The sequence below is a fragment of the Mchenga conophoros genome, linkage group LG11 (genome assembly GCF_057382185.1).
Source record: "Mchenga conophoros isolate Kocher_MC1m ecotype Shallow Benthic linkage group LG11, M_conophoros_male_GT1.1, whole genome shotgun sequence".
Taxonomy (NCBI): Eukaryota; Metazoa; Chordata; class Actinopteri; order Cichliformes; family Cichlidae; genus Mchenga; species Mchenga conophoros.
The window spans coordinates 7,016,593-7,039,548 of record NC_140536.1 but is presented as its reverse complement, the minus strand read 5'-3'; the positions used below and the strand labels follow the sequence as shown (position 1 = coordinate 7,039,548).

At 39.7% G+C, this 22,956-nt stretch overlaps 2 protein-coding genes across 7 annotated transcripts in view; both read left to right on the top strand.

The window, feature by feature from the left end:
• Positions 1 to 283: 283 nt before the first annotated feature.
• Positions 284 to 11,021, top strand: seh1l (SEH1-like (S. cerevisiae)). Of its 4 annotated transcripts, none has more exons than XM_085290648.1 (10): positions 285 to 502; positions 934 to 984; positions 1,107 to 1,253; positions 1,337 to 1,548; positions 2,163 to 2,261; positions 4,469 to 4,609; positions 4,776 to 4,930; positions 8,660 to 8,813; positions 10,132 to 10,254; positions 10,436 to 10,730. In XM_085290648.1, exons 1-9 carry the CDS (start codon positions 392 to 394, stop codon positions 10,211 to 10,213), a joined length of 1,152 nt encoding a protein of 383 aa, XP_085146774.1. In that variant the 5' UTR covers positions 285 to 391; the 3' UTR covers positions 10,214 to 10,254; positions 10,436 to 10,730. The 4 variants fall into 4 exon arrangements, with proteins under 4 accessions (XP_085146772.1, XP_085146774.1, XP_085146775.1 ...); XM_085290649.1 differs by having other exon boundaries at positions 10,588 to 10,694; XM_085290646.1 differs by lacking the exon at positions 10,132 to 10,254 and having other exon boundaries at positions 284 to 502; positions 10,588 to 11,021.
• A 1,100-nt stretch (positions 11,022 to 12,121) lies between these two features.
• cep192 (centrosomal protein 192) overlaps positions 12,122 to 22,956 on the top strand; it is a 61,850-nt gene continuing 51,015 nt past the window's right edge. The window contains exons 1-3 of one of the 3 annotated variants that reach the window (XM_085290641.1): positions 12,122 to 12,177; positions 12,827 to 13,071; positions 13,404 to 13,514. In XM_085290641.1, coding sequence (XP_085146767.1) covers positions 12,899 to 13,071; positions 13,404 to 13,514 — 284 coding nt within the window. In that variant the 5' untranslated portion in view covers positions 12,122 to 12,177; positions 12,827 to 12,898. Of the gene's footprint in view, positions 12,354 to 12,826; positions 13,072 to 13,403; positions 13,515 to 22,956 lie in introns of all 3 variants that reach the window. The other 2 variants (XM_085290642.1, XM_085290640.1) reach the window with 2 other exon arrangements.

Here is a 22,956-nt window from a genome sequence, read left to right as displayed (position 1 = left end):
TTGAAATTAACTTTTAGTAATAAAGTTAGCGAAGAAAAAAAACTGTCAGTTGGATCAAACCTGGCAACCGCGCAAGAGGTAACTTTGACAGTATATTACATACTATATTTATTTTGGCAGTTGTGTATTAATAAACCTATTAATCTGTCTGTTCAAAGTAACTCTGGCTGTAGCACTTTTTCACCGAATAACTTTCGTTATATTTTATCTTCTTATAAAGAACCCCAAAGTCGCATTGAGCTGCTTAAAATTTGTGTGCATGCGCCGCCGTGTGGTCAATAGCTTGTACTACACACAATCACATTACCGCCAAATAAACAGCACAAGTAGACACATGACAGGCCTGCCAGCTAATCGTCCCAGCTAGAGCTGCCGGTACATAGTTGTCATCATGTTTGTTGCGCGTAGTATCGCGGCAGATCATAAAGATCTAATTCATGACGTATCGTATGATTTTCACGGCCGGAGGATGGCGACTTGCTCCAGCGACCAAAGTGTCAAGGTGAGCTGTACATCATAGTTTGCTAATGTTAGCATTAGCTGTTATAGCTAGCAGGATAGCCTTGCCCACATTACCGACACTTTCACCTTACATACTGAAATTACTGACTCGTTTTCCTGCAGTCGTTGACAGACGATGAGGTTGTTTGAGAAATCTTCCGCTGGTTCTTACACTCGAGGGAAATTATCTCAGTTTAATATGCTAGTCTGTTAGCTCTGGTGCTTGTAGCACACGAGCTAGGCTGGCCACAGATAAGCTCTATAGCATAGTAGTGTAGTTAAGCACTGCAGTTTTCCGACAGAGCTATCGATGTAGTGTTTATTATGTGACGACATAATAAAGGACGTACATACAAATGTCAGTGCAAAACCGGTGATAATTGTGCACAGACACGTGAGGAGTATTCAAGGTTGTGATTTTATTCCACTCAGGTCTGGGACAAAAGTGAGAACGGAGAGTGGCACTGCACAGCCAGCTGGAAGGTAAACCACCATAATTTCCTTTTCTTTTTTATTTATTACTTTATGTTTGTGTTTTTGAGTATGAACACAGCATGAAATTCAAAGTATCGATGGAGTTAATAGATGAATGCTGTTATGTGCAGACACACAGTGGATCAGTGTGGCGAGTGACCTGGGCGCATCCAGAGTTTGGACAGGTTCTAGCTTCTTGCTCCTTTGACAGAACAGCTGCTGTTTGGGAGGAGATCGTAGGAGAGTCCAATGACAAGCAGAGAGGACTGAGCCACTGGGTTAGTACACTTGCATTACATTTCCCATTTAACATAACTGTTTGTTAGATTTCACCTGAGTGTTTTATGTTGGGCTTTTTTAGATTAAGAGAACCACGCTAGTGGACAGTAGAACGTCAGTGACCGATGTGAAGTTTGCTCCTAAACACATGGGTCTTATGCTGACCACCTGCTCTGCGGATGGGGTGGTGAGGATCTACGAGGCTCCCGATGTGATGAACCTGAGTCAGTGGTCCCTGCAGCATGAGATCTCCTGCAAGCTCAGCTGCAGCTGCATCTCGTGGAACCCCTCCAGGTTAGACTGCCGGTTTACTTTGTGTAAGGAACCAAGATGAGATTTAAATGTAGAGAGCAGCTGTAGTGCTTTTATATTATTTGCTTGCATATGTTAGAACAGCGGTACCCTCGGACCAGTACCAGTCCGTGAGTCGTTTGGTAACGGGCCGTGAGAGTTGAGGCTCAGGTGTTAAATGTATGGTTTTCAGCGTTATTTTGTTATCGTTTTTATCGTTAACTCGGTTTTCCTGGGTCTTTTCGAGTGTGTTATGAATAAATCTTCTTTTTTTCGGTACCGGTACTAGTTTTATTTTGTTGTATTTATCTGCGACACCTTAAAGGCCGGTCCGTGAAAATAATGTTGGGCATAAACCGGTCCGTCGTGCAAAAAAGGTTGGGGACCGCTGTGTTAGAACACATTTTCAGTTATTGTGCTTATGAAATAACACAATTACTACCGCTAATTCTTTCAATAAAACAGCTTACAGCTAAACTTAATGTGACTTATAGACATGCAGGTATGACAACATCATGAATAATGCTATGCAAGTATCACTTGACTTTTTCATGTGTATGTAACACCATGCTGATAACAGTCTGCTGGTGTAACCACGCGTTGTTTCCTACAAACAGCTCACGTGCCCATCCTCCCATGTTTGCTGTGGGGAGTGACGACAGCAACGTAACATACGGTGGGAAGGTTCAGATCTACGAGTACAACGAAAACACACGGTGGGTATTCATTATGAGGTTTCAAGAAGAAAATAAAAGACAGATCTGAATGTTTGAAAATGTTTTGGAAAAATTCTGTAAAGATGAGATGAAAAATACTCAAAGGATAAATTCAAATGGTTTATTATTTAGATAAGTTGAACAAAAAGTTAAGCAAGCAAGTAAATGAAGAAACAAGGTAGAGGAGAGAAAACCCCAACAATCGCCTCTGAGCAAGCACTTGGCGACAGTGGGGAGGAAAAACTGCCTTTAAATGGGCAGAAACCAGTCCCGGCAGAACCAGGCTCAGGAGGGGACAGTCAACTGCCGGGACTGGTTGGGGGGTTAACAGAGGTGGAGCAAGACGAGGCTACATCAGGTGAGGAAGCAGTAGCGTCTCTCCTCCGGAACAAGTGGAACCATTTTTTCTTTTTTTTCAGGCACTTTTCCACGAGCGCTTTTTTTCTCCAGGATGAGATTTCTCAACTCATCAATTGTTTCTGTGTTTTGCTTTTCAAGTCTCTCACATCTTTGTTCCACCTCTTCTAATGTTGCTTGTTGTTCTTCAAGCTTGTCTTGGAGTTGTTTGGATGTTGCCTCCTGTATCAGCTTGTCCTTGTGCATGTCTGCATTTCTCTGTTGCACTTCTTTGTGCTTGTCTTCTAACTGCTCGTTTCTTTTCTGGATTTCTTGGAGCGTGAGCTGCAGGTCTTCATGTATTTTGTCTTGTTGTTCTTTTTGTGCCTGCATTTGAGTGTTTTCACGCTTCAAGTTATTATATTCCACCAAAATCCCCTTAACGAGCTCTGAGTTGTTTCTCGCATTTTGCTCGATCCTTTGCTGCATCTGTGAGCAGCGTTTCTCCAGTTTGTCCTTTTCTTCTTCCGCTTTAGTTGCTTTATCCTCCAGCTGATTACAAAACTCTTGCAGTTTTAGATTTTTAGACTCAAAGTCTTGGACGATACGCTTTCCTTCTTTCAGTCTTTCTTGCTGTTGCTCTTTCTGTTGAAGAAGGTCTTTATTTTGGCGCAGTGTTTCATCCAGGCTTTCTTTCAACATTCGGTATTTTTCCTGCATGCTCTTCAGTTTGTGCTGCATGTCTCTTTGCTTTTTGTCATGCTCTTCCTTCTGTTGGAGGAATTCTTTCTTTTCTTCCACAGCTTCATGGAGCTGTCTTTGGAGGAGCTGATTCCTTCGCTCCATGTATTGGAGATCCCATTGTATCTTATCAGTCATCGTTTTCTTGTCTTGGAGCTGGTTGGTCATTTCTTTTAGTTCTGCACTCTTTTGCCTGTTTTCTTTAATGAGGTGCACAATCTGCTCTCGGGTTTGAGCAAACTTGATTCCCCAGCCCTCATTAATAATTTTTATGTCCGGCTGGCGCTGTTGTCTGTCTTCCAGCTCTTTACTTTGGGCTTCCATTCGTCTACACTTGTTCTCCAGTTGAAGTTTCTCTTCTTCAATTTGTTGCATTTTTTTCTGGAGAAGGTAGTTTTCTTTCCTACTCTCCTCTAACGCCCTTTGGAAGGATGACACGCCATTTGGGGAAATTGGCCGGCCACGCCAGGAAGGAGAGGCGGCGTAATCTTTTTGAATTGGTTGTTCTTTTTTCTTGGAAACATGTTGGAGTTTCAATACGATGACTTTGTTTCTGTGGTGAACGTTTGTAGGCTGCAAACACAGATGCTGCTAAAACGAACTAAAACTTGCTGTTTCTCACCCCCTACTTAAGGAAAAAGGGGTGCTTAACTAGTTAAAAAGAACAAAAAAACAAACAAACATTTGGTGCAGTTTTCTTGTTTTCTGGGTTGTTATTTATTTACAGTGAAGATGAAGATCTCTAACAAGTTGATTTGTTCACATTTGCACATCTTAATTTTTAAGAGGAATGTGTTTTTTGAGTTTGTGCACTATATGCATGTAAGGCAACCGTTTCCTTTTTCACTATTTTTGTGTGCTGCATTTTTCTCTTTTAACAAAAGGGGGACAAAAGACATTTAAGTCGACCTAAGATGATTTGTTTACATTTTTGCAAGGTCTTACTGAGGTGATGCAAAGTGAAACATGCTTTCTTCTATTTTGGTAATGTGCTGGAAAAGCTTGAAAATTGACCTGGAATTTGACCCTGAAAAATGTGTATGAACCCTGTTATTAGTGATGCACTAACCATTGAATTATGAAGACATACCAAAATAAATGACAGATTTTAATATTTATCTGTTTAAAAGGAAATATGCCAAAGCAGAGACACTCATGACGGTCACTGATGCGGTTCATGACATCGCGTTTGCTCCAAACCTGGGAAGATCTTTCCACGTGCTCGCCATTGCAACAAAAGATGTTCGAATATTTAAGCTAGTTCCGATGAGGTGAGTGTTTGCACTCTGTCTTATAGAAGGCCACAATGCACAGAAACTGGTGGAGTCATACAAATACTGCACTGAAGCCCTGCATGCAGTTCCTGAGCAGATGTTCTCTTTTTAAGATAATGCAAAATAAATATTCAATTTCCTGTTTCTTGTGTGCTCCTGACAGGAAGGAGAGCACGTCCACAGGACCCACCAAATTTGAGGTGCAGATTGTGGCTCAGTTTGACAACCATAACTCCCAGGTGTGGCGTGTGAGCTGGAATATCACCAGCACCCTGCTGGCCTCCTCTGGGGATGATGGCTGTGTGCGCCTCTGGAAAGGTGAGGGGGCTCTTAACAACTGCTTGTTTGTCTTCCTTTTACTTCAGTGACAACTTTAATAAAAGCTGTTTAATGTGGCTGTTCAGTGAATAGTACTTTTCACTGGGCATTGAATGACTTTTGTTCACTCATAGTTGGCATTGGTCATTTCCAGAATAAAGGATTTGTTGGTTCAACTGTGTAAAGAAAGCTGACGTTTTTGCACAGGTTCTCATCAAACCACAACAACTTTTTTTATTCTCTACTGTCCGAGGTGCAAATACCTACTTGTGAATACATGTTGTAATCAGGTTAACCACTGTGTCTGTTTTCAGAGTATTGATTCCAGTAATCAAGCAGACTGATACTGGCAACCATTATGTCCTCCAGTTAGGAAACCTTTGCCCTCCTACCAAGCTTCAGGCTTTGTAGCTGTGTAGCAGCAGTTGCTGCTATTAATACTAGGAATATTGATTTAGTCATAGGTTAAATTGTGCAGTTATTCAAGTCATTCCACACCAGATCATTTGGAAGTGGTCCATAAGTTTATATGAAGTTGCTTCTTGTTTGAAAAATATTGGATAGATGGGATGCTGTAGTGTCTGTAACTTTGGGCGTTACCTGGATGTTTGATCTACCTTGATCCATAGTTGGGTCTTATTCAGGTGTGTCTATATACTGGTAAATGGACTGATACTTGTATAGCATCTTTCTACTTGGTTTATAATTCAAAGTGCTTCACCAAAACACACATTCATACAGTGCTTCTATCTTTTTTTCCAACATCTGCATACACACTCACACTCCCGAGTATTCAGCCTGGTGGAGTCAGGGAACGATTATTTTATTTTTTATTTGGTTTTAAAAACCAATTTTAAAAGATCTTAACAGTTTGTTTGCGCTGTAGCAGACTTTGTTTCTATACTCATAACCAAGCATCCTGACCGAGCTTACCTCTTTGTTTGTGTGATGCAGTTTGTATCAGCAGCAGGAAAAACCATAGCTTCTCTTTTCCAGGTTAAAAATTTTCATTTTATTTTGTTATGAAATGCATGTCTTAAAAGTTGGGCTAAATAGCAGTGTCAATTTTTACAAACTCCGTGCATATAGTACATCTGTTGATACGCAAGTATAGTCACAGAGTTAGCAGTCTGTCAGCATTAAAGAATTTACCTCTGCTTTGTTCTCCACATCCTGCTCTCCTTTTCTGAGAAATATGTTTTTGAAGCTGTTAAGTGCTACCTCCGAGTCCATGTCTGTTAAATGGTGTTTGTTGCTGAGCCAGCATTACACACTGGTTTTGTGATAGTTTTTACACTGACACAGATATGGGAGGGCTTCAAAAATCTGAAAGGAATGAGAGAAAGGCGTTCAGAAGCGGAGACAGGGACTGCTACAGAGAGGCCAAGTACAGGTTCACTAAAGAAGTGGACATTGCTAAACATCAGCACTCTGAGAAGATGCAGCAGCAGATCTCAGAGAATGACTCGGCCTCTGTGTGGAAAGGTTTTAGGAATATCACAAACTACAAGCCTAAAACCCCCCACTCCACTGATGACTTGCTCTTGGCCAACACCCTTAACGACTTCTACTGCCGTTTTGACGAGCCATCAGGCAGCCTTCACACCTCCAACGGCCCCAACAATAGAGGCACTTTGGACACTCCTTCCCCCACCTCTCCCCCCTCCATAGAGCCATCACCACCTTCAAACTGTTCACCTACAACACCCCCCTCCTCACCCCACACAAAAGAGGATTTCACACCACCTCCTCCGACCACAACTCTTCATATTCATGAAGCAGATGTGAGGAAGCAGTTTAGGAGTCTGAATGCTCGGAAAGCTCCCGGCCCAGACGGTGTGTCTCCTGCCACCCTCAGACACTGTGCAAACGAGCTGGCCCCAGTGTTTTCTGGCATCTTCAACTCCTCACTGCAGGCATGTCATGTGCCTGCCTGCTTCAAGTCCTCTACCATAATCCCTGTCCCCAAGAAACCTAGGATCACTGGACTAAATGACTACAGACCCGTGGCTCTGACATCTGTGGTCATGAAGTCATTTGAGCGCCTAGTTCTCTCCCATCTCAGGACCCTCACGGCCCCCCTCCTGGACCCCCTGCAGTTTGCATATAGAGCCAACAGGTCTGTAGACGACGCCATCAACATGGCCCTACACTTCATCCTGCAGCATCTGGACTCCCCAGGAACCTACGCCAGGATCCTGTTTGTGGACTTCAGCTCTGCCTTCAACACCATCCTTCCAGACCATCTCTGAGACAAGCTTTCCCAGATGAATGTGCCTGATCCCATCTGCCGGTGGATCACTGACTTCCTGACGGACAGGAAGCAGCATGTGAGGCTGGGAAAGAATGTCTCGGACTCCCGGACCATCAGCACCGGCTCCCCTCAGGGCTGTGTTCTTTCTCCTCTGCTCTTCTCCCTGTACACCAACTGCTGCACCTCCACCCACCAGTCTGTCAAGCTAATCAAGTTTGCAGATGACACCACCGTTATTGGACTCATCTCGGACGGGGATGAGTCTGCCTACAGGAGGGAGGTTGAACGTCTGGTGTCCTGGTGCAGCCACAACAACCTGGTGCTGAATGCCCAGAAGACAGTGGAGATTATTGTGGACTTCAGGAAGCACACAGCCCCACTCCCCCCCATCATCCTGACTGACACCCCCATCACCTCTGTGGACTCATTCCGCTTCCTGGGTACCACCATCACCCAGGACCTGAAGTGGGAGCCCACCATCACCTCCGTCATTAAGAAAGCCCAGCAGAGGATGTACTTCCTGAGGCAGCTGAAGAAATTCAACCTGCCAACACGGACGATGATGCAGTTCTACACTGCAATCATCGAGTCCATCCTCACCTCCTCCATCACCGTGTGGTACGCTGGAGCCACTATCAGGGACAAACAGAGACTGCAGCGTGTTGTGCGCTCTGCTGAGAAGGTGATTGGCTGCAGACTCCCATCTTTGCAGGACCTGTACACCTCCAGGACATTGCGGCGTGCAGCTCGGATCTCAGCTGACCCTTCTCACCCTGGACACAGTCTGTTTGACCTGCTCCCCTCAGGCAGGAGGCTCCGGTCCATTCGCACCAGAACCTCTCGCCATAAGAACAGTTTCTTCCCCTCTGCTGTTGGACACATGAACAATAACCATATGACTGTCCCCGCCACTAACACATGACCCTACGCTGTGTCACTGCATCATTCTATGTTTGGCACTGATCACCACCTGCACTCATGTATATATCTTTCAACGTAGCACTCTTAATTCTTATTCTCATGTATATATCTCATGTATAGCTCATGCACATATCTTTCTACGTAGCACTTTTAATTCTTATCCCTACTTTTATTTTTTCATGTCTATTTAAGTGCTATTTATGACACTATGTTTGCACTGAAGCACCGCAGCAATTTCCTAATGTTGTAAACCTGCTCAACATTTGGCAATAAACCCCTTTCTGATTCTGATTCTGATTCTCAAAGTGCTAAAGCTGATAAATCCCTTCACAATAAATGGTTGTGCAGTAACTGTGTTCATAGCAACAAGTAGATTATCAAATGATTTGTGTGCTTCAGCAAAATGCACTGGTCTGGAGGAACACCAGATATTCAAGTGGAGAAAAGAGCCCCACTTGAATATCCTATGACGGTGAAAAGTTCAGCTGTCAGATTGTCCCCCTTCTCCTTTGTGTACGAAATAAATGCCGACTTTTCCTTCTGTCTCTGTGCAGCTAACTACATGGACAACTGGAAGTGCACCGGCATCCTGAAGGGAGATGGAAGCCCACTTACAGGTTCATCCGGTCAGCCCTCAGCCATGAGTACTGTGCTGGGTTCCTCTGTTCAGTCTTCCCAGAATGCGCTGAACGGGATGTCTGCAGGAAGGTAGGTGGCGTGGCGCGTCTGACGCCACTCACCCAGCCCTGCCCAAGCCAGTCAGAACTGACAACTTTGGTTTTTTTTAACGCCTCACCCTGACTGGGAGTACAGCTGCTTACTGACAAGCGTGTTGGACTCGCACTGATCCCGTGCTGCACTCATGCAAAGAGCTTGGCTTCTGGTTTTCACCACACAGGTTATCTACATTGTACCTGTGGAGCCAGATGTGTTGTGGTGGTGACTTCCTCTCAATTTATACTGATGCATGTAATAAGAATGGTTCCACTTTGCACCGTGAGTGCAAGGACTAACTGTTTTCTTAATATATAAAAGGAAAATAAATGTGTTTATATGAGTTTGATACGTGGCCGTTCTTTCAATTTCTAGAGCTATTTTGGGATACAGAACAGAAACATTGTGCTATTAGGTTGTATTCTGTAAATGAATTTGATCAGCTTCAGTCAAAAGTCTCAACATTTGACATCATGATTAAACTGAAGTGGAGCAGGAATTTTGTGATCATTAGGTTCTGAGCCGATAGCAAATGTCAGTCTTTTGACTGTTTTTGTTATTTATTCCTCCCATTAGTTCTGCCTGGACTTTTTAACCAACACAAAATGATTATCAGCTGCTGATGTTGATAAGTACCATCTTATATTAACAGACATGCTGATATCACCTGATACAGGCATTTGGCCAATATATGAATGCATCCTGAATATTTTCTCCTTATTTTTCTCTTTTGGATTTGAATGTATCCTTGAACAAGTAGTGCCAAACTCTTTGCTGAGCAGAAAGGACAGCTTGAATGAGCCGTATTAACAGAGTGTAAACACACACACAGAACGAGTGTGAATACAGCCACTGCGAGCCTTGAATGGAGTGATAACACATTCCTCTTTTTATACAAATGAAATGTATCCACACCTGTTATTACTTCCTATTGAAACCATATTTGGTCTGCTGGCTCAGCAGCTGTTCTTGTTTTTAGCCTTCATTGTTCCCCCCTCATTCGCACATGAAGCACCAGGAAAATTTGAACGATAAATAAATTGTGTCTAAGCTCAGAGTGTGGCTGTATTTATGTTCAACTCCACCATAACCTCAGACCTAACAAAAATTTGTACGTACGTGTTTTTGACTCAACTTGTGATTCCCCTCTAACCCGAGTAACACAATATCTGTGTATTGTAAGCCAGTTAACTCAGTTCAGTTGAATTTAGGCGTTTGCAGAGCGGCGTGTGGAATTTTTCATGTATCAGAAACAAGTGTGAAGTGAGCTTTGTTTGAAGTAATGTGCTGTTGTACTGCTTATTGCATGCAGGATTGGCAAGAGAGCTCCCTTTGCTCCTCCCCTGCGGCAGCTGACCTCTCCAAAGATATACCAGCCACCCGCATATTACTAATGTGTCTTGTGCATCAGCTCCCACTTGCCCATATTTAAAATGTAAGACTCTGTAACATTTCACAAATGGATACTTGGGTATTACTGATTGAAACTTTAATTTTTTGCAACAAATCTGGCATGAACCTTGCAAAACATTGATTCCTTTCTTTTTGTGCTTAAACCTTTTTTTTTTTCTTTCTTTTTTTTTAAAATGTCACTGTCTTCCCTCTTACCTTTTTAGTGTCTGGACCAAACATGCATCCTTCTCCTTTTAATTTCTCTTTTTTTGCTTCCTTTTATTTGTTCACCCTCTGTGTATTCCCTTTGTTGTCTTTTCTTTCCGTCCACGTATTTGCCGTCTTTGTCTCCTCCTCCTTCTTTTTCTTACTTCAGGTATTTCTTTCCTCCTCTGGACCCCCCTAGAGCGGGTATTGTGTATGGTCACCTGCTGCCTCCTTCTTCCCTAATAGAGCACTGTGATACTGAGCCCATTCAGCCTCAGCAGCAGCCTCTTCCCCACAGGCTGTCCTCCAGGGCACTGCTGCCCTTACCAGAAGCTGAAGGGCAATGATTTTTTTTTTCTCTTCCCCTGTGTGTTTTAGTTAAATAAGACAGGGTATCATTTTTGAAATAGTTTTGGATGAAAAAGAAAATTTCCTTTCATTTCTAATAAAGATTTTTTTTCACTTTTCTAAAGGTTTATGTTTTTTTTCCCTCTGCATATTATTAAAGAAAACCTTTGGAAGATCTAATGCGTTGGTACAGAGAGTCATTTAAATAATGTATATGGTATTGTGTGAATAATAAACTCAGCATTTTTAAACTAAGCTGATTTTTTGTTGTTGTTGGGAGGGGGGCGTGCAATCATCGGGTATTGTTGGCTGGTAAATTGGAAAACTTCTGTCAGTTGTGTCTGAAAGGGGGACATGTTTGTCTTTCTGCTTATGGAAGTCTATAATTAGAATGGGTGGAAGTAAGACTCAGAAATAAATGATATAAAGGGGGTGTTATTTTTGACTGCTTCTCCTTTACAATCAAAGAAGAAGAAAGGCATAGTCATTCCACATGATTGACTGGAAATAATATGATGGTCATCTTGGGCCAGGAAGTTTTAAAAAAATCTTTTTAAAAGCTCTTGAATCTATGTTTGTCCTAGCCATTTATAAAACTTGGTGATACCTGGTAGCTCTTGGACACTGATGTGTTTCTTTAGGGCCTAACCATTAGTTGCATATTGCGTTATATAACCTTTTCCTTTTTAGTGTGAACAGCTGTCTTTTGGCTGTGCTATACATTTCCTTGGCGTTATTTGTGAAGGATCACATGTCAGCAAGGGGCTATTCTCCTGCCAATATCGCTCCAAAATTAGGCAAAACTGACAATATATGCCATTAGTATTTTCACAGAGGGTTAACATTGACAGGGAGGACAACATTTCATATCGTGGCACTCCTAATAAACGGAACGCATGGGATGTGGGATGACAACTCTTTCAGCAGTCAGCTGTTTGCGACCCTCGGTACTCTTGCAGCTGTTTGGCAGGACATACGATACAAGAAAATCCTCACTTGGCCATTAACGACTTGTATGACACGCTTTGCTTAATAACTGGGCGCTAATTCATAATAAATATAACAACCTATCAACTATTGCAGATAATTTAGTGGTATACGTATTATTAGATAAGTTATGGCTGGAGTTCAAAAGAGCACATTCCGTCTTTCATTCATCTGAGGACAAGCGCTTTACTGATAAATGAATGAGCACTTTTCTTAACCGCCCCAAGCATACAGTCATTGGCCCCAAGCTGCCAAATCCATTGGAATGACATAGATAGTAACCAATCATCATTGGCAATTTCCTCCCTCATAGGTTTTCTGTCCAATCCGCGTCGTCTAAAATTGATTAAGTCCCGCCTTTGTGATATGACGCTCACGCGGGCTTCCTGTGGCTTCTGGGCGCTGTTTGGTCCTACGAACTATTGTACGGTTTGTTTGATATGTCAGATTTTAAGTAATAATGATGAGTCTAAGTTATTTCGAAGTTACATTTGGCATTTGGCTACACTTGGTATCGCATTTGAACCGTTTATAAGGACAAAGTTCAAGTTGGAGAAAAACTATTTATCCCTGGGCCCGCTTACTTCTGGAGTGTTGAATGTGAGTTGAAGTCCGACAAACGTTTATAATTGAATTCCCTTGCTGGAGTATAACAGTCTAAGAAGAAATAATTAGCGAGCAGGTGAAGCTTGTTCACTTATATGTGCTGTCTGCAAAATGTCTTCTTACACACTCTAACTTAAAGAACCAAAAACAATGGGGTAGCTTAAATCTGCAACGTGCTGGCGAGTTCCACAGACCCTTTTGTTTTTAGCAAGTAGCCTGTTAGCTTAGAAGTTAGCCCACCTAGTGTAGTTGGCTAGTTAAGTTCTCTTAATTTGTTTATTCAATAGACTTGAACCGTATACCTGCGAAACAACATGTATGATGACGTTCCCCAAAGAAAATACTTAAGTCAATAGTTTTCACGATTGAAAGGTGGTATTAAGAAGCTGATGTTTGCTAAATAAGCACACGAGTGGGCACAAGATGTGTTTTACCTGGTCCTTTATTGCTACCGTTCATTTTTCTAGACATTACAGATGGTCATCACCTGAACGGAACCTAAGCCACATTTGGCACTCACCCTGCTCCCTTCAAAAGCAATGGCAGACAGTTTTTACAAACTGGAAGATGAAGCCTTCCCAAGTTTCCTCTGCAAGTCTCTGGACAGCGCCAGTGGCCGCCCCACACTGGGAAATGTGACATTGGGTTCAGGCCCAGGACTGCCGGTGGCTGCCTCTACTGTGGCTAAAATTAGACGCGAATCTGACAACAGGTGGGAGTATGCTGTTGGCTTTGGGCTGATGTGACTTGTTTTAGAAATGCTCTGAGGCTAAAAATAGATCTCAGGTTCTTTGTTTGCAATACAAGGATGGCAGTATTTAAAAAATGCCTGCTAAAAAAACAAACAAACAACTGTGTATATTTGTTAATGAAAAAGGAAAAGCAGCTCTTTGTGGTCTCTGACATGTTTAACAAAGTTTATAGGTAATATATTAATTCTGGGTGAGCATATAGGTGCTAAATGTAATTAAGGGTGCTGATAATTATTTACAGTTGATTTTTGTGTTAACAAGCTGCTTTTTGCACTATTTGCTCATTTTATAGAGACGATCCCATTGAGGTTTCATACCTGGATAGCAGAGTGCTGCAGCATTCTGGTCTACAGTCATCTGAAGTAGAACAGCCCAAGTTTGCCCTCAGCTTCAAAGATGACATGTGAGTATAGAAATACATGTAATTCACGCTGCTCATTGTTGCCTGTAAAATCTCTGGTTAAAAAACAAACAAACAAAAAACTGTAGTGTGTAATACTGCAGCCAACTTCCAATTGTTGGATCAATAGTCAGGATAGATGTTTTGTAGTTTGAAGGATGAGAAACCAAATACTGAAATGTAGTAACTCTAATCTTTAGTGTCGATTTTACTTGAGGTGTGTACCGTTGTCATCTCTGTGAAAATAAATGCCCTTTTTAAAAAAAAAAATGTTTCAAATGCAGTGAAGTGGATACACAGCGGTTGTTGTTAGTATGAATTTAATGTTTTACACACACACACACACACACACACAGTATAAACCTGACTAATAGATAAGTAATTACTTTAACTCTCCTTTGGTGTGTTTTACTAATGTGTTCTGAATAGGGCTGCCACAAACGATTATTTTGATAGTCGACTAGTCACCGATTATTTTTGCGATTAGTCGACTAATCAGATCATCATCCATTGGACGTACAGCGTACAGCTTATTGCACCAGCAGCATCTGGTCTTACATAACTATCATTAGCTTACAGCTTGAAGTGTTTGTGCTAACTAAAAATAAAGACAAGATGGTAGTTTATTAATTTTTAATGAAATTTGCAGATTGTTTCGGTGAAGTTTAATAAACTCCTTGCTTTCTAAAATATAACAGGACACCGGAGTATATTCTCCAGCGTCTCACACTTCTGACAATCAGCTGTCTGCTTGACAGTTTTAGCTGTGCAAAAACTATAACTTTAATCTCAGCCAAACCGATTTACTCAGGAACAAATAAAATACTAAAGAAAGCCAAACAATAACATTTTTAAGTTATCTAAGTGACTTATATATATGTTTAACCTGACTAGCGAAAGACAGCGGTGGGTTTGAAAACGATTTGCCGGGAGTCCGGTGTTCTCACGGCTCTAGTTAGCCTTGCCCCCGCCTAGCTAACGAGCTAGTGGGTAACAGACGTCTCCGAAAACGTCGGAGCGCTTTTGAAAATATGTGGTGTCTTGATAAGCTGAGCAGATATTTGAGGTTTACACAGCTACATTCAAGCCTGAAAATATGTTAAACATTTATTTTGTGCCCCAGAAAGAATAATAAGAGTAAAGTTAAAACTAACTAGAAAGTGCATTTTCTGAAGAAACTGCAGTGTGAATGCTTGAATCTGAATGTATGCATTGAAATGAAATAATTACTGAATTTAAGTTAAAAATTTTGAATGAGATTAAAAAAAAAACCCCGAATTTAACCTGAAAACAAAAGTGCTGAACTGCTAAAAGCTGAAGGTTACACAGAAGAAGAAGTTGGAAAAAAGCTGAAAATGTTTTAATTGTAAATTAGAAAAACCTAAGAAATGAGAAAAGAACATTTAGAGTCAGAAAACATCTGAAAGAATATTAAAAGGTCATATTCTTTGAATCACTGAATGACTAAAATGTGATCCCTCCACTTGGACCCACACAGTTTAAAAAGTTTAAATGTCTGAGCTTTGAAAGACACTGTGTTGGAAAGAGAACAATAATGGCGACAATTTGAGGGTAAAATGATGGCTTTAACACTGTGGACACAGCAGCAGTTGAAAGAGAAGTGTTTAAGATGAATCTTGGCAGAGTGGCAGGCAGAGCTCGTTAAGCAGGCAGGTGTGAGCCTGGTTGCTATAGTGACCGCACCCAATGGCTCCATACACACGACACAGACATGCACCTCACTTTTGCTGCTTAAAATGAACAGAAAAGTCAGGCCGAAACAAATCGTTCCCAAATGAAAAGTACATGTCGTACTGACAAAATTCTTTCACCGTGAGCGACAGCCATGTCTAGTCTACCTAATTCTCAGTTTTCATGCCTGTGGAGCTTATTATATGGACGTGGTGACAGTGTAAAGACACCATGCTCTTCTGATTTTCAAACGAACCTTCTGAGCCATTTTAACATTAGAGTCTATGGAAGAGTTGGAGGGAGGAGGCTGTGCATTGGTGACATTTATGAAAGAACCGTAACACCTAGGACAATAGTAAACACATTGGATGAAAGAGGACAGCCATGGCTACGTTTTGAGGGTAAAATCATACCTGTAGAGCAAACGCTGCGGACACAGCAGCAGTTTTAAAAAAGATTTTAAGATTAATTTTTTTGCTCCTCTCACTCTAGCAGTTGAGCTGCCTCACTCTAGCCCCAACATTCCGTCCCATACACACCCATTATAAACTCTGAAACGGGTGAAAAAACATCATGAAACTTAAACTGGAACTGAAGAAAAAGTATAATAGATATTGAAAAGATAAATACAAGTTGAATAGTTGAATGTCTTGTCTTCGTTTTAAAGTTTGAATGGTGGCTCTATGTCAATGTATGTGGAAGTAGTAAGAGTTTAAAAATGAGTAAGTTGAATGAGGATTTGAAGGGTCTCCCCATTGAAATACATTATAAATTTTTGTTGAATAAAGTTGAATAAAATTAAAAATATAAATGTTAAAAATATGAAAAATAGAAGCAGTGTTGTCCAAAAGAATAGGAATCTAACGGTGTTTGAATGGTTTTTCTAAGTTGAACGGTTTTGAAGGAGTAGGCTTACAAAAAACGTACGGAATACAGAATAAACTAGAAAGTGCATTTTCTGAAGAAACTGCAGTGTGAATGCTTGAATCTGAATGTATGCACTGAAATGAATTAATTACTGAATTTAAGTTAAAAATTTTGAATGAGATAAAAAAAAAAAAAAAACGAATTTAACCTGAAAACAAAAGTGCTGAACTGCTAAAAGGTGAAGGTTACACAGAAGAAGAAGTTGGAAAAAAACTGAAAATGTTTTAAATGTAAATTAGAAAACCCTAAGAAATGAGAAAAGAACATTTAGAGTCAGAAAACATCTGAATGAATATTAAAAGGTCATATTCTTTGAATCACTGAATGACTCAAATGTGATCCCTCCACTTTGATCCACACAGTTTAAAAAGTTTAAATGCCTGAGCTTTGAAAGACACGGTGTTGGAAAGAGAACAATAATGGCGACAATTTGAGGGTAAAATGATGGCTGTAACACTGTGGACACAGCAGCAGTTGAAAGAGAAGTGCTTAAGATGAATCTTGGCACAGTGGCAGGCAGAGCTCGTTAAGCAGGCAGGTGTGAGCCTGGTTGCTATAGTGACTGCACCCAATGGCTCCATACACACGCACACAGACATGCGCCTCACTTTTGCTGCTTAAAATGAACAGAAAAGTCAGGCCGAAACAAATCGTTCCCATATGAAAAGTACAAGTCGTATTGACGAAATTCTTTCACCGTGAGCGACAGCAATGTCTAGTCTACTGAATTCTCAGTTTTCATGCCTGTGGAGTTTATTATATGGACGTGGTGACAGTGGAAAGACACCATGCTCTTCTGATTTTCAAACGAACCTTCTGAGCCATTTTAACATTAGAGTCTATGGAAGAGTTGGAGGGAGGAGGCTGTGCATTGGTGACATTTACGAAATAACCATAACACCTAGGACAATAGTAAACACATTGGATGAAAGAGGACAGCGATGGCTACGTTTTGAGGGTAAAATGGTGGCTGTAGAGCAAACGCTGTGTACACAGCAGCAGTTTTAAAAAAGATTTTAAGATTAATTTTTTTGCTCCTCTCACTCTAGCAGTTGAGCTCTCTCACTCTAGCCCCAACATTCCGTCCCATACACACCCATTATAAACTCTGAAACGGGTGAAAAAACATCATGAAACTTAAACTGGAACTGAAGAAAAAGTATAATAGATATTGAAAAGATAAATACAAGTTGAATAGTTGAATGTCTTGTCTTCGTTTTAAAGTTTGAATGGTGGCTCTATGTCAATGTATGTGGAAGTAGTAAGAGTTTAAAAATGAGTAAGTTGAATGAGGATTTGAAGGGTCTCCCCATTGAAATACATTATAAATTTTTGTTGAATAAAGTTGAATAAAATTAAAAATATAAATGTTAAAAATATGAAAAATAGAAGCAGTGTTGTCCAAAAGAATAGGAATCTAACGGTGTTTGAATGGTTTTTCTAAGTTGAACGGTTTTGAAGTTATAGGATTACAAAAAACGTACGGAATACAGAATAAAATATAATAATAACTAGAAAGTGCATTTTCTGAAGAAACTGCAGTGTGAATGCTTGAATCTGAATGTATGCACTGAAATGAATTAATTGCTGAATTTTGAGTTAAAAATATTGAATGAGATTAAAAAAAAACAAAAAAAACCCCGAATTTAACCTGAAAACAAAGGTGCTGAACTGCTAAAAGCTGAAGGTTACACAGAAGAAGGAGTTGGAAAAAAACTGAAAATGTTTTAAATGTAAATTAGAAAACCCTAAGAAATGAGAAAAGAACATTTAGAGTCAGAAAACATCTGAATGAATATTAAAAGGTCATATTCTTTGAATCACTGAATGACTCAAATGTGATCCCTCCACTTGGATCCACACAGTTTAAAAAGTTTAAATGCCTGAGCTTTGAAAGATACGGTGTTGGAAAGAGAACAATAATGGCGACAATTTGAGGGTAAAATGATGGCTGTAACACTGTGGACACAGCAGCAGTTGAAAGAGAAGTGCTTAAGATGAATCTTGGTACAGTGGCAGGCAGAGCTCGTTAAGCAGGCAGGTGTGAGCCTGGTTGCTATAGTGACCGCACCCAATGGCTCCATACACACGTACACAGACATGCACCTCACTTTTGCTGCTTAAAATGAACAGAAAAGTCAGGCCGAAACAAATCGTTCCCAAATGAAAAGTACATGTCGTACTGACAAAATTCTTTCACCGTGAGCGACAGCCATGTCTAGTCTACCTAATTCTCAGTTTTCATGCCTGTGGAGCTTATTATATGGACGTGGTGACAGTGTAAAGACACCATGCTCTTCTGATTTTCAAACGAACCTTCTGAGCCATTTTAACATTAGAGTCTATGGAAGAGTTGGAGGGAGGAGGCTGTGCATTGGTGACATTTATGAAAGAACCATAACACCTAGGACAATAGTAAACACATTGGATGAAAGAGGACAGCCATGGCTACGTTTTGAGGGTAAAATCATACCTGTAGAGCAAACGCTGCGGACACAGCAGCAGTTTTAAAAAAGATTTTAAGATTAATTTTTTTGCTCCTCTCACTCTAGCAGTTGAGCTGCCTCACTCTAGCCCCAACATTCCGTCCCATACACACCCATTATAAACTCTGAAACGGGTGAAAAAACATCATGAAACTTAAACTGGAACTGAATAAAAAGTATAATAGATATTGAAAAGATAAATACAAGTTGAATAGTTGAATGTCTTGTCTTCGTTTTAAAGTTTGAATGGTGGCTTTATGTCAATGTATGTGGAAGTAGTAAGAGTTTAAAAATGAGTAAGTTGAATGAGGATTTGAAGGGTCTCCCCATTGAAATACATTATAAATTTTTGTTGAATAAAGTTGAATAAAATTAAAAATATAAATGTTAAAAATATGAAAAATAGAAGCAGTGTTGTCCAAAAGAATAGGAATCTAACGGTGTTTGAATGGTTTTTCTAAGTTGAACGGTTTTGAAGGAGTAGGCTTTCAAAAAACGTACGGAAAAATAATAAAATATAATAATAATAATAAAGATTAGAATAACAATACTGTGAATGCTTTTCAAGCATTCACACTAATAACTAGAAAGTGCATTTTCTGAAGAAACTGCAGTGTGAATGCTTGAATCTGAATGTATGCACTGAAATGAATTAATTGCTGAATTTTGAGTTAAAAATATTGAATGAGATTAAAAAAAAAAGTCCGAATTTATACTGAAAACAAAAGTGCTGAACTGCTAAAAGCTGAAGGTTAGACAGAAGAAGAAGTTGGAAAAAAGCTGAAAATGTTTTAATTGTAAATTAGAAAACCCTAAGAAATGAGAAAAGAACATTTAGAGTCAGAAAACATCTGAAAGAATATTAAAAGTTCATATTCTTTGAATCACTGAATGACTCAAATGTGATCCCTCCACTTTGATCCACACAGTTTAAAAAGTTTAAATGCCTGAGCTTTGAAAGACACGGTGTTGGAAAGAGAACAATAATGGCGACAATTTGAGGGTAAAATTATGGCTGTAACACTGTGGACACAGCAGCAGTTGAAAGAGAAGTGCTTAAGATGAATCTTGGCACAGTGGCAGGCAGAGCTCGTTAAGCAGGCAGGTGTGAGCCTGGTTGCTATAGTGACTGCACCCAATGGCTCCATACACACGTACACAGACATGCACCTCACTTTTGCTGCTTAAAATGAACAGAAAAGTCAGGCCCAAACAAATTCTTCCCAAATGAAAAGTACATGTCGTATTGACAAAATTCTTTCACCGTGAGCGACAGCCATGTCTAGTCTACCTAATTCTCAGTTTTCATGCCTGTGGAGTTTATTATATGGACGTGGTGACAGTGTAAAGACACCATGCTCTTCTGATTTTCAAACGAACCTTCTGAGCCATTTTAACATTAGAGTCTATGGAAGAGTTGGAGGGAGGAGGCTGTGCATTGGTGACATTTATGAAAGAACCATAACACCTAGGACAATAGTAAACACATTGGATGAAAGAGGACAACCATGGCTACGTTTTGAGGGTAAAATCATACCTGTAGAGCAAACGCTGTGGACACAGCAGCAGTTTTAAAAAAGATTTTAAGATTAATTTTTTTGCTCCTCTCACTCTAGCAGTTGAGCTGTCTCACTCTAGCCCCAACATTCCGTCCCATACACACCCATTATAAACTCTGAAACGGGTGAAAAAACATCATGAAACTTAAACTGGAACTGAATAAAAAGTATAATAGATATTGAAAAGATAAATACAAGTTGAATAGTTGAATGTCTTGTCTTCGTTTTAAAGTTTGAATGGTGGCTCTATGTCAATGTATGTGGAAGTAGTAAGAGTTTAAAAATGAGTAAGTTGAATGAGGATTTGAAGGGTCTCCCCATTGAAATACATTATAAATTTTTGTTGAATAAAGTTGAATAAAATTAAAAATATAAATGTTAAAAATATGAAAAATAGAAGCAGTGTTGTCCAAAAGAATAGGAATCTAACGGTGTTTGAATGGTTTTTCTAAGTTGAACGGTTTTGAAGTTATAGGATTACAAAAAACGTACGGAATACAGAATAAAATATAATAATAATAATAATAATAATAATAAAGATTAGAATAACAATACTGTGAATGCTTTTCAAGCATTCACACTAAATATAACTAGAAAGTGCATTTTCTGAAGAAACTGCAGTGTGAATGCTTGAATCTGAATGTATGCACTGAAATGAATTAATTGCTGAATTTTGAGTTAAAAATATTGAATGAGATTAAAAAATAAAACCCGAATTTAACCTGAAAACAAAAGTGCTGAACTGCTAAAAGCTGAAGGTTACACAGAAGAAGAAGTTGGAAAAAAGCTGAAAATGTTTTAATTGTAAATGAGAAAAACCTAAGAAATGAGAAAAGAACATTTAGAGTCAGAAAACATCTGAAAGAATATTAAAAGGTCATATTCTTTGAATCACTGAATGACTCAAATGTGATCCCTCCACTTTGATCCACACAGTTTAAAAAGTTTAAATGCCTGAGCTTTGAAAGATACGGTGTTGGAAAGAGAACAATAATGGCGACAATTTGAGGGTAAAATGATGGCTGTAACACTGTGGACACAGCAGCAGTTGAAAGAGAAGTGCTTAAGATGAATCTTGGTACAGTGGCAGGCAGAGCTCGTTAAGCAGGCAGGTGTGAGCCTGGTTGCTATAGTGACCGCACCCAATGGCTCCATACACACGTACACAGACATGCGCCTCACTTTTGCTGCTTAAAATGAACAGAAAAGTCAGGCCGAAACAAATCGCTCCCAAATGAAAAGTAAAAGTCGTATTGACAAAATTCTTTCACCGTGAGCGACAGCAATGTCTAGTCTACCTAATTCTCAGTTTTCATGCCTGTGGAGCTTATTATATGGACGTGGTGACAGTGTAAAAACACCATGCTCTTCTGATTTTCAAACCAACCTTCTGAGCCGTTTTAACATTAGAGTCTATGGAAGAGTTGGAGGGAGGAGGCTGTGCATTGGTGACATTTATGAAAGAACCGTAACACCTAGGACAATAGTAAACACATTGGATGAAAGAGGACAGCCATGGCTACGTTTTGAGGGTAAAATCATACCTGTAGAGCAAACGCTGTGGACACAGCAGCAGTTTTAAAAAAGATTTTAAGATTAATTTTTTTGCTCCTCTCACTCTAGCAGTTGAGCTGCCTCACTCTAGCCCCAACATTCCGTCCCATACACACCCATTATAAACTCTGAAACGGGTGAAAAAACATCATGAAACTTAAACTGGAACTGAAGAAAAAGTATAATAGATATTGAAAAGATAAATACAAGTTGAATAGTTGAATGTCTTGTCTTCGTTTTAAAGTTTGAATGGTGGCTCTATGTGAACGTATGTTGAAGTAGTAAGAGTTTAAAAATGAGTAAGTTGAATGAGAATTTGAAGGGTCTCCCCATTGAAATACATTATAAATTTTTGTTGAATAAAGTTGAATAAAATTAAAAATATAAATGTTAAAAATATGAAAAATAGAAGCAGTGTTGTCCAAAAGAATAGGAATCTAACGGTGTTTGAATGGTTTTTCTAAGTTGAACGGTTTTGAAGTTATAGGATTACAAAAAACGTACGGAATAGATAAAATATAATAATAATAATAACTAGAAAGTGCATTTTCTGAAGAAACTGCAGTGTGAATGCTTGAATCTGAATGTATGCACTGAAATGAATTAATTGCTGAATTTTGAGTTAAAAATATTGAATGAGATTAAAAAAAAACAAAAAAAAAAATCAAATTTAACCTGAAAACAAAGGTGCTGAACTGCTAAAAGCTGAAGGTTACACAGAAGAAGAAGTTGGAAAAAAACTGAAAATGTTTTAAATGTAAATTAGAAAACCCTAAGAAATGAGAAAAGAACATTTAGAGTCAGAAAACATCTGAATGAATATTAAAAGGTCATATTCTTTGAATCACTGAATGACTAAAATCTGATCCCTCTGCTTGGATCCACACAGTTTAAAAAATGTAAAAGTCTGAGCTTTGAAAAACAGTGTTTGAAAGAGAACAACGATGGCGACGTTTTGAGGGTAAAATGATGGCTTTAACACTGTGGACACAGCAGCAGTTGAAAGAGAAGTGTTTAAGATGAATCTTGGCACAGTGGCAGGCAGAGCTCGTTAAGCAGGCAGGTGTGAGCCTGGTTGCTATAGTGACTGCACCCAATGGCTCCATACACACGTACACAGACATGCACCTCACTTTTGCTGCTTAAAATGAACAGAAAAGTCAGGCCCAAACAAATCGCTCCCAAGTGAAAAGTATAGGTCGTATTGACGAAATTCTTTCACCGTGA

Coding starts and splice junctions, on each gene's coding strand:
- seh1l (XM_085290646.1), top strand. CDS start 392: ATGTTTGTTGCGCGTAGTATCGCGGCAGATCATAAAGATCTAATTCAT. Junction 503..933: donor CCAGCGACCAAAGTGTCAAG/GTGAGCTGTACA, acceptor TATTCCACTCAG/GTCTGGGACAAAAGTGAGAA. Junction 8,814..10,587: donor AACGGGATGTCTGCAGGAAG/GTAGGTGGCGTG, acceptor TTCTTACTTCAG/GTATTTCTTTCCTCCTCTGG.